Below are 12150 nucleotides of genomic sequence, written 5' to 3'. Positions count from 1 at the left end.
GGGATAGTGTCATTAATGATGCAGTTGAGATTAAATTAGAAAATTACCATATAAACAGAGAGAGAAGTTTTTGCTTAAATTCTGCTTAGAATCCTGCTCTCTCCCTGATCAAACAACAGAGGGACAGAGTTAATTCTGCTTGCTCATCCATTGGTAATTAATATTTGTTACCACTAACACCGTTGGTCATCTTCGGTTGTATGGTGGCATTAATTGTTTGCAGTGTCTGTGTTGTCTTTCTGCATGTGTCCCCATATTGAAGTTTTAAATTTCTGTGCACAGCACTCCCTCATTACATTTGTGGCTTGAAAAGACCAGATATTCACCAATCGAAATATTGGGGTTGTCGAAGATGTCACCCGGCTACATTCTCTTAAGTTGTTTGTACACCCAGGGGTCTTGTGCACATTTTTCCAGTCTGCATTTCACAAATACTTCATGAATTTCACAGTTAATTTTTCATTTATTAGCCTTGTAGTTTAGCAGTTATTTTTGTCATGCCTTCTGATGTCGAATGTCAGCAGTTGACTATCAAGGGCTGAGAAGCCGTTAACTATGAAATTACACTGTGACTTTGTGGTCTCAGTGAATCTATAAAAATGTTGTCAATAGCAGTGTTACTGGTTCCAACCAATCTGCACCACAGCCGTGGACATCCACATATTACCCTCCTATGCCAATCTCTTTATGGGCCATCAAGATGGACCCTCAGTAGGCACCCAAAACCCCAAACACTTTGTCTGGTTCAGATTCATTAAAGATACCTTCATGATATGGGCATAGGACCAAAATCCTCTCTATCTCTGCCTATGTCAACCCACACACACACACACACACACACACACACACACACACACACACACACAAAAATAAATAAAAAATAAATTAAAAAAAAATCCGCTCCCAAGTAGTCTGGCCACCTGTGCATCCCTCATCTGCAGTGACAAGAATTCTTTCGCCCACTATGCTCACTCATTAAGGCATTCCCAGACAGGCACTATCTCTCAAACCTAGTCCACAGATGGATCTCCCTCGCCATAACCTCACAAACCCTAAGCATCCCACAATCCCCCAGAAACAGCTGCAGAGGAGCATCTTCATCACTCAGTATCATTCTGAACTGGAGCAACTGAACTATGTGCAGGAAGGGCCAGTTGTGAAAGTAGCCATGTCATGTACTGTCTCCGCTGCAATTTCTGTAATGCATTGTATGTGAGCATGGCCACCAACCAACTAGCCATCCGAATGAATATTTTGTAAAAAGTTTTATTTTTAGGAGTCAGTCATCTGACTGGTACTCTTCAAGGATCAGCGCTTGAATTCTTATGCTCAGCAGCAGAGTACTGTATGCCTTTCTGGCTTAATAGTCCACACATAAAGAGGTAGATGTGCAACTAAGTGAAACCATGCACGTTATGTGGGTGAATGTGATTTACTCCCACATACTGGTTGTCTATCTTGAGCCACAGTCCATCTCCTGATACCAGGTGGAAGAGCATGTTTCATTGTGAATACCAAAAAATTGCTGATAAAACTGACCTTCCATAATTGAACCATGTATTCCCAGCAGAGTGATAAAGACTAAGATCAAGAAAGCCCATTGTTATCACAATCAGGACTCTCACAGAAATTAAATTCAGTACCACTGAGAAACAGGAACGCTGCTCGCAACAAAACTGTCCTCCACAATGCCTGAAACTGCCCTGCATCCATAAGAAACCCCCTGGATTTGAGCATCCTCAGGCAGTTTGTACTATCCTGATCCATATCTGAATGGGCCATGGAAGATGTACACACACATTGGGGGCAAACTTTCATCACCATCATGTGACTGCAGTGCAGAATGATAGACAGTTGCTCATGTAACAACAACATGTCCCGCACATGCCTACAAGCGTCTTTTCAAAGGTTGCCTAACAGTGATGAGTGGTGTGATAAAATGCATAAAATACCTTAATATCCACATATAGCTGTTGTCATTTATGCTATTTAATGCTGGAGAGCTGCTGACATGAAGCAGTTTTGTAACTTTGTGTATGTATTTCCATATGATAAATAAGTAAATAATAATGAAATGAAATAATAATCCAACTGAGTTGATAAGGCCCACAATGAAATCCTCTCCTGTGCCAACCATTTCATTTTAGAGTTGCACCTGCACCCAACGTCGTCAGTTATTTGTTGGTTGTATTCCAATCTCTGTCTTCCCCTACAGTTTTACCGTCTTAAGTTCCATGTAGTGCTGTGGAAGTTGTAGTTAGTTATTCCCTGATATTGTAACAGATTTCCTGTCATCTGGTCCCTTCTTGTCAGTGTTTTTCGTATGATTCTTTCATTGCTGATGACAGAGTGAGGTGGCACAGTGGTTAACATGACGGACTCATATTAGGAAGGTTGAAGGTTCCAAATGATTGGAAAAGAGCACAGGTAGTCCCAATCTTCAAGAAGGGTCGTCGAGCAGATGCGCAAAACTATAGACCTATATCTCTGACGTCGATCTGTTGTAGAATTTTAGAACATGTTTTTTGCTCGAGTATCATGTCGTTTTTGGAAACCCAGAATCTACTATGTAGGAATCAACATGGATTCCGGAAGCAGCGATCGTGTGAGACCCAACTCGCTTTATTTGTTCATGAGACCCAGAAAATATTAGATACAGGCTCCCAGGTAGATGCTATTTTTCTTGACTTCCGGAAGGCGTTTGATACAGTTCCGCAGTGTCGTCTGATAAACAAAGTAAGAGCCTAAGGAATATCAGACCAGCTGTGTGGCTGGATTGAAGAGTTTTTAGCAAACAGAACACAGCATGTTGTTATCAATGGAGAGACGTCTACAGACGTTAAAGTAACCTCTGGCGTGCCACAGGGGAGTGTTATGGGACCATTGCTTTTCACAATATATATAAATGACCTAGTAGATAGTGTCGGAAGTTCCATGCGGCTTTTCGCGGATGATGCTGTAGTATACAGAGAAGTTGCAGCATTAGAAAATTGTAGCGAAATGCAGGAAGATCTGCAGCGGATAGGCACTTGGTGCAGGGAGTGGCAACTGACCCTTAACATAGACAAATGTAATGTATTGCGAATACATAGAAAGAAGGATCCTTTATTGTATGATTATATGATAGCGGAACAAACACTGGTAGCAGTTACTTCTGTAAAATATCTGGGAGTATGCGTGCGGAACGTTTTGAAGTGGAATGATCATATAAAATTAATTGTTGGTAAGGCAGGTACCAGGTTGAGATTGATTGGGAGAGTGCTTAGAAAGTGTAGTCCATCAACAAAGGAGGTGGCTTACAAAGCACTCGTTCGACCTATACTTGAGTATTGCTCATCAGTGTGGGATCCGTACCAGGTCGGTTTGACAGAGGAGATAGAGAAGATCTAAAGAAGAGCGGCGCGTTTCGTGACAGGGTTATTTGGTAACCGTGATAGCGTTACGGAGATGTTTAATAAACTCAAGTGGCAGACTCTGCAAGAGAGGCGCTCTGCATCGCGGTGTAGCTTGCTCGCCAGGTTTCGAGAGGGTGCGTTTCTGGATGAGGTATTGAATATATTGCTTCCTCCTACTTATACCTCCCGAGGAGATCACGAATGTAAAATTAGAGAGATTAGAGCACGCACGGAGGCTTTCAGACAGTCGTTCTTCCCGCGAACCATACGCGACTGGAACGGGAAAGGGAGGTAATGATAGTGGCACGTAAAGTGCCCTCCGCCACACACCGTTGGGTGGCTTGCGGAGTATAAATGTAGATGTAGATGTAGAAGGTTCAGATACCCATCTGACCATCCAGATTTAGGTTTTTCATGATTTCCCAAAATTTCTTAAGGCAAATGTGGAGATGGCTCCTGTGTAAAGGACACAACTGATTTCCTTCCTCATCCTTTCTCAATCCAAGCTTGTTCTAGATCTCTAATGGCCTCACTGTCAATGGGATGTCAACTTCTAATCTTCCTTCTTTGTTTCTCCATTGTTTCTCTGGAGGACTTCCTCATTTCATCCAATGTTCAATATCCTTCTGTAGCACCACATTCCAAATACTTCAGTGCTATTCTTTTCCAGTTTTCCGACACTCTGCAGTTCACTGTCATACAAAGTAATGCTCCAAAAGTACATTCTAACATTTTTCTCCCTCAAATTAAATCCTATGTTTGATACTAGTACTTTTTTTTCCTCTCCTCAGGGATTCCTTCTTTGCCTACACCACTCTGCTTTTTATGTCCTCCTTGCTTAGATTGTCATGTGTACTTTTTCTTCCAGTGTAGCAGAATTCCTTCACTTCATCTACTTTGTGGTCACCAATTTAGATGTAAAGTTTTTCACTATTCTCATTTCTGCTACTCCTCATTATTTCTTTGCTTTACTCATAACTATCTTCTGTACCCATTAGACTGTTCATTCGATTGAATAGGCCCCATAATTCTGTTTCACTTTCACTGAGAATAGCAATGTCTCGATGAATTTTATCTTAAATATCGTTTCATCCTGAATTTTAATCCAATTCTTGAACCTTTCTCTTATTTCCATCATTACTTCTTTAACATGTAGGTTGAATAATAGAGACAAAAGACTGAATTTCTGTCTTGAACCCTTCTTAATCATGGTCTACCATTCGTGTTGTTCTCGGTTGATTCTTGTATGTATTGAATATGACACATCTTTCCCCACAGCCAAGCCATATTTTTCTCAGAATTTCAAATATCTTGTTCCACTTTATGTTGCAAAACACTTCTTCTGTGTTGATAAATCATGTGAACATGTCTTGATTTTTCTTAAGTCTTGTTTCCATTATCAATCATCGAGCGAGGAGGCACATTAGCCAGTACACTGAACTCGCATTCAGGAGGATGATAGTTCAAACCCACGTCCGGCTATCTAGATTTAGGTTATACTTCATTCCCGTATTCCTCCTGGCTTCATTCTCCGCTAACCTCCTGCCCCCACAACCACCTCCACCCTGGCCTGGGCCCCAACCTTCACTTGTACTCCACCCACTCCCTCTACTCTATAGTCTATTTTTCCTTGGAAGTGTCACCCTGTCTCAATCCAGTCTATCACATCATCATCACTGTGCACTACACCCGAACTCACCGTGACCGGCACTGGTGTGTCGCATTCCTATCCTTTGAACCTGCTGTTTCTTTCTGCCACATTCCTATTTTGTACACCTGCCATCTCCTTCCAAGTTGTCAGTCAGCCGACCCAACTCCTCACTCCTGTGTATGTGTGTGTGTGTGTGTGTGTGTGTGTGTGTGTGTGTGTGTGTGTGTGTGAGGGAGGTCTCTGTTTGGTCACTCCTACATTATTTACATTCTGCTTAGGTTTAGAAGGCTTGTTCTTGAGCAGTAATGATCTCAGAGTGTTTTTAAATGTTTGTGTTAAGTGTCATCAGATGTAATGTTCTGAGAAACGGGTCAAATATTTTTGTAGCTGCCTAGATTGCTCCTTCTGTAGTACCAAACAAAAGTTAAATTGCAAGTAGTAAATGAGGAAATAATCTTAAAATGTAATAAAAAAAAATAGGGAAGCAATATGGGAAACAGGATGTCTTCACAATGTGATGACTGCAGTGTTAATTAAAACCCTTGTTTGAAAAAAAGTAAATCTTGGTTTTGTATAAAAATAAGCAGAATTTAAGTCACTGAAAAGATAGAAGTTGATGAGTAAGCTGCCCACAAAATTCAAATGGTAATAAAAGCTCCTGTCAAATTGAGAAGAAGCAGGTGATTCACAGTTAGAAAAGGGCATCAGAAAGTGTCAAGTACTGCCATTGTCCATAACAAATGAAAAGACTTAGATATACCACAGATCACTTTCCTTAGGCCGGCAATACACTCTCTTATTTCTTTGTCAAAGTTGATATGTCAAATATTTATGTCAAAGAAATTTGACAGTTTAATAGGGAACTTTGTCAAATCTTGCCTGTCATCAAATAAGTATCATCAAATCTAGGGCCTCGATGTAGATTTGATCATAAAAGTTGTTTGTCTTCTGTTCACTGCACTGTGAAATGAAACCACTTGGAGCTCTGGAGTCACTACAGCTATTTGGCATCTTTGTAATGTGTTTGTAAATGTGGCTTCAAAGTTAGTGTGTTCCTTCATCTCAAACTTGCTTCGACTAGGATGGAGGGATGAGCAAGGGGCACAGTGCATGCTGTTAATTGTGTGTTGATGGGTAGGTGGAATATGCTGCAGGTGAAATGTCCACAGTAACAGCTACAGCCATACCCATCTACATCTGGAAACATCCACTCAGCTTTTCAGCAAGCCGGAATAGAGGATGTGGTCACACTCTAAAATAAAAAAGTGCTTGAAACTTCCTGGCAGATTAAAACTGTGTGCCCGACCGAGACTCGAACTCGGGACCTTTGCCTTTCGCGGGCAAGTGCTCTACCATCTGAGCTACCGAAGCACGACTCACGCCCGGTACTCACAGCTTTACTTCTGCCAGTATCTCGTCTCCTACCTTCCAAACTTTACAGAAGCTCTCTTGGAAGGTAGGAGACGAGATACTGGCAGAAGTAAAGCTGTGAGTACCGGGCGTGAGTCGTGCTTCGGTAGCTCAGATGGTAGAGCACTTGCCCGCGAAAGGCAAAGGTCCCGAGTTCGAGTCTCGGTCGGGCACACAGTTTTAATCTGCCAGGAAGTTTCATATCAGCGCACACTCCGCTGCAGAGTGAAAATCTCATTCTGAAAAAAGTGCTTTCTTAGCTTCCCATTCTACTTCATCTATTTTTGAACTCTGGAAGCCACAAGTTAAAAAGTGCTACATCTGTTTCATACTTTTTATTAATTTTGTAGTTGTTGGAACACTAATCCCATAATTAAATTATTCAAAAATAAAAATAGTTTTTATTGCCCATATAGTGTATTAAACATTTATTTATCTTTACATATTCCCCCTTCAGTGCTGTATAAATCACTTCACACATTTCTGGAGTTATTTTGGTTAATGTGCAGTGTGATATTCGAGTGATGTGTTGTAAACTAGAGTGGCTCTCTCCTATATCAAAAAATCCCAGTGTCACAGTTGCCTGTCTTCTGCAGGTATAACATTTCTCAAGAGAGTATTTTGTTTTGTAATATGAGAAGCTACTTTACTGAGCAAATACTGAAATACACTCTCCATCCATTCATATGTAATTTACATATAAGAGTTGACGTCCTCCACTTGCAGCTCTCGTATCAAATTTTGTTGGATGTTTTTATTATCTCGACATAATACCCATGGCTTCATCCAAGTATGTTTCCTTTTTTCGTGCCGCTTCTCTTCCAAATACACACACAATGCAATTGTGGTGATAGCAACTGCAGTGCATAATAACAAGTTGTTATCTGAAATCTTGAAATTTGTCAAAGAAATATGATAGCGAATACCAGCTTTAGCAGGGTCTCTCCCCCAAGTGCTCATTTTGTTGTCTGTCTGTCATTCATTTCTTCTGGGCACACTTCATGTCCTGTTTATTTCTCCCCAGTACTTATGTGTTCATAATCTAGGCTTCTAGTCTTACATAGCAGGATATTGTCTTAACATATTGTGTAGCCTTGTAATACACTCCTCTATTGTGTATAATGAATTTACCTTTTTCTTTCTTTATTTCCTTTCTGTTATTGAAAGTCTGAATATTTATCTTCTAGAGTCTCTCTTTTCTCAGGTTATCTTTTGTTGTTATCACCAGTTTTCTAGTATGTTGGCAGGTTTTTTGTGTATCCATTCCTAGCTGTCCACCACTTTCTACTTTCTACTGTTGTATCTGCTATTGTTCTGCACATCATCCAGGATCCGAAATCTCTTCATCCTTGACCCTGTCTTCCCTCCCCCATATCCTTCTAAAACAGTTTCTATGAGCCCTTCCCCATTTCTTAATGTGTATCCTATCCAGTTTCTTTTCCTTTGTTTTATCACAGTTATTGTCTCTACTCTCCCACTTTTATACTTTTATCAGTACCTCCTCAATTTTTACCCTACCTCCCCCCCCCCCCCTCCCTCCCCTCCCACTTAGTTTTTCCATTCTCTGCCATGTCCACATCTCAAAAGCCATTAGCCTTGCTTTCCTCCTTGTACATGTTATTGCACCGTGCAGGCTGATTCCGCAGTGCCTGTTAGTCCACTGGAGTTATTTCATTTCTATACTACCATGCATAACTTTGAGGCATTCCCAAATCTGCCATCTGCAGATATGCTCTGTAGAGGTTACAGATTCCCTGAGGAGGAGAAAGGTTATCTGATTTTAAAAAAGTAAAGTAAGTTAGAATATGTTGCCCATTGTATACTTTGGGTTTTACTACTGCCCAAATCATTGTTTCAGCTATGACAAATAGTGTCTTCTTTACTCATTTTATACATAAAAATAAAAGAAAGAGATAGTCTTGGACTTCAGAACAAAAAATTAATCATTCAGTAGTGCAAATAACATATTTTATTTTGTTAAAACTTACATTAATCTTCTTGTTTCTTTCAACAGTGTACACGCTGCCTACAGGAAATCTCATTTAAAACTGATCCTAAAAATACAGACTATGAAATAGAAGCAGGTGCAACTCGCAATTTTATGGCCCTGAAACTTGCAGAGGAACAAGCACAAAGAGAAGAGGATGAACGTAGAGAAGATGAGGCAACGAATCCTATGAAGGTGAGATGTCAGAGCATATTTGTGTTAAGATATTGGCGCACTGCATGTCAAAATGCACGCGGGCACGCACGCACGCGCGCGCGCACACACACACACACACACACACACACACACACACACACACACACACACAGAGAGAGAGAGAGAGAGAGAGAGAGAGAGAGAGAAGGGGGGAGGGGGGAGGGTATTGTACTCAGCCTTGCTTCTTCGCTAATAACATGATTAAATATTTAGTATTTTTGTTGGCAGGTTTTGGATTTAGGATGAAGGAATACATACTTTTTTCCCCCATTTGTTAATGTGATTGCCGTTTTGGTTTACCTGTCTCATTTTTCTGCCATTAATGTTAATTTCTTACATATTTTCAAATTTTTAATCTTGGGTATCATGATTTGCATTCTTCAGCCTGATACAAAAATAGATTTGCTTCAGGTCAAGAGAATATATATTTAGCTTACATTAATTGTTTTATTTAAGCTTCTTGAGAACCGCACAAAACAATCAAAGCAAGAACTAGAGCTACTTGAATCACTGGAAGAACTGAGAGACCTCAATCGCCGTCAGAGATCAGTTGATTTTGATGGCATGCTCTCCCAGTTTGATGACACTGAGATTCGTAAACGTCTCGCAGAACAACAAGAAGAAGAAGATGAGAAATTTATTAAGTAAGTAATCAATCACATACATTTCAATTTTTAATAGCACCTATTCATTTATCTGTATTATCAGCCAAAAACCTTGGTCTGCGTCTTCAAGTAGACCATTGCAATATTTATTTGTTTCTCTGTATCAGCATTGCACATATCTATAATTTAACCATTGTTCAACTGTTTGTGAATCAAGATCTTGTTGCTCTTCAGACTAACAAGAGAACCTCTCCATTGCACCCCCCTCAGATTTAGTTATAAGTTGGCACAATAGATAGGCCTTGAAAAACTGAACACAGATCAATCGAGAAAACAGGAAGAAGTTGTGTGCAACTACGAAAAAATAAGCAAAATATACAAACTGAGTAGTCCATGTGCAAGATAGGCAATATCAAGGCTAATTTGAGCTCTGAAGCGCCATGGCCCCGTGGTTAGCGTGAGCAGCTGCGGACGGAGAGGTCCCTGGTTCAAGTTTTCCCTCCAATGAAAACTTTAATTTTTTTTTCAGTTTATGTGACAAACTCTTATGTTTTCAACACTTTTTTGGGAGTGATTATTACATCCACAAGAAAACCGAAATCGGGTAAGGTAGAATAATCTTTTTACCCATTCGCCAAGTGTACAAGTTACGTGGGTCAGTAACATATTCCTGTCATGTGGCGCACATGCCGTCACCAGTGTCATATAGAATATATCAGACGCGTTTTGCTGTGGAGGAATCGGTTTGCCTATAACCTTGCGATCAAATGTTTTCGGTTCCCATTGGAGAGGCACGTCCTTTCGTCTACTAATCGCACGGTTTACCGGTGCGGTCGCAAAACACAGACACTAAACTTATTACAGTGAACAGAAATGTCAATGAACGGACGGACAGATCATAACTTTGCGAAAATAAAGAAATTAAACTTTTCACTGGAGGGAAGACTTGAACCAAGGACCTCTCGCTCCGCAGATGCTTACGCTAACCACGGGACCAAGGCACTCCTGAACCCAGGCTTTCCTTCGATGTTGCCTATTTTGTGCATGGACTACTCAGTTTGTATATTTTGCTTATTTTTTCATAGTTCCACACAACTTCTTCCTGTTTTTTCGATTGATCTGTGTTCAGTTTTTCAAGGCGTATCCAGTGTGCCAACTTATATCTAAATCTGAGGGGGGTGTGATGGGGAGGTTCCCTTGTAAGTAAATTCATTCAGACTATCAGTTTTTCCACTTCTAAGGATTAAATTTGAAGCAAGTGATAGCTGTTATGATGAGAGCCAGTGGTGTTGTCTTTTATGTAACATTCCTATTAGTTATTCCGGAACTGCAAATCTTGCCATCTCTTCCAATTTGTCTACAGATTATAACATCCACGATATATATATTTTTTTATTACAAGTGGAATATGAACGTGTGGATAATATTTATTCAATTATGTAATTATTTCTTAAAAAGATGATAATTATGTAAAACAGACACAATATTTGTCTCACATTCTTTGTTAATCTATGTCATTCTTTTCTTTTGTTTTGTACCCTTTTTCCATCTTCTTCTGATGTACACATCGCCAACGCAAGACGCGAATCGATTTGAGGCCTGTTAAATGAAAAACATTTAATGTAAAATTATTGTACTTTTATGTTTATTTGCTGGTAAAAACAAATAGAGCCAAATACGTTAAAACTATTTATGATTAATCATTGAAAATTCACTTCCTCTTTTAATTATAATTTTGTATTAGCCATTGTTAGTTGCGATTATGTAGCAACTTCATCTGTACTTCTAGTTGAAAATAGCATGGGTTTGTGTTAAACTAATTTGCAAAAAATTCAATAATTTTTTTATTGGTGGCATCAATTTAAATTATTAACTATTTATTGGGAAAAGGAAAATCTTAATTAAAAAAGAAACCCTCTATCTTTTGTTGGCCACCATCTTAACTTATATTACAGCAGCAAATTTAAATTACTTGAAACTGCAAACAATATTACGATGTGTAAGAAATAAATGTGCACTGGTGGTACTGAATTCTATTTATATATAAAAAAAATTAATTGAATCAGAATGCATTTTCTAAGAACAGTGCTGATGGTATTTATTGTTGAACAAGATTTCATTGCTGATGTATGAGGCCAAAATTAAACTACGGACGAATCACGGAGAAAAAAATTTTTTGGTAGCATATGTCAGTGTTGTGTGTGGGTGGTATTCTGTGGTTCCTTTTCATGGTTAATTTGCTAAGAATAATTAAATCCATTGAAGGCAAAAAAAAATTATAAAAGCTCTGATGTACGATCTGTAATTTTAGTGATATGAACACAGCTTACAGTCAATATTATTACACTACGTCAGGTGGAATTCTTGTGCAATTTGAACAAAATAATTATCGGAGAAGTTGTAGTTTGAATAATGCATTATACATGTGTATAATATTGTCAGTATCATTTACAAAATCAAATCAATGCAACTGCCAAAAAAACAGAGTGAATTAAAACCTCAGAATACCATAGAGTATCGTATCATTCATATTCATTGCACTTGTCGATGTTGATGATACACAAAAACCGCCACAAGATACCAATAATGTCGACATTGGCACTTTAAAAGATAAATTAATCAGTGTGCACTCACCTATAAAATCTCCAGCATAACCAGCATGTGACAGTTATGCAGATACAAACAAATAAATGAAGAAACAATTATCCATTAGAAACTGTCATATGCAACACTAGATTTGATGGATCAGGAAATTTCACTAGCTGACCATCACATGATATGGCACAACAGAGAGAAGTTATTTTAGTGATGTCTGGTATTCCAAAATAGGATATGCTCACAATAAAGAAAAGGAAAGAAAAAATGTAACTAATAACAATTATTTCC

The 12150-nt window shown here is 39.1% G+C and overlaps 1 protein-coding gene across 1 annotated transcript in view; it reads left to right on the top strand.

Moving 5' to 3' along the window:
- LOC124789451 (splicing factor YJU2) overlaps nt 1-12150 on the top strand; it is a 78401-nt gene that overhangs the window by 22920 nt on the left and 43331 nt on the right. Inside the window, exons 4-5 of the mRNA XM_047256812.1 lie at nt 8471-8638; nt 9116-9303. Coding sequence (XP_047112768.1) covers nt 8471-8638; nt 9116-9303 — 356 coding nt within the window. The remainder of the gene's footprint in view (nt 1-8470; nt 8639-9115; nt 9304-12150) is intronic.

Source organism: Schistocerca piceifrons, chromosome 3, assembly GCF_021461385.2.
Source record: "Schistocerca piceifrons isolate TAMUIC-IGC-003096 chromosome 3, iqSchPice1.1, whole genome shotgun sequence".
In the NCBI taxonomy this organism is placed as follows: Eukaryota; Metazoa; Arthropoda; class Insecta; order Orthoptera; family Acrididae; genus Schistocerca; species Schistocerca piceifrons.
Note: the sequence above shows the minus strand (reverse complement) of the source record. Positions and strands in the feature narration are given on the sequence as shown.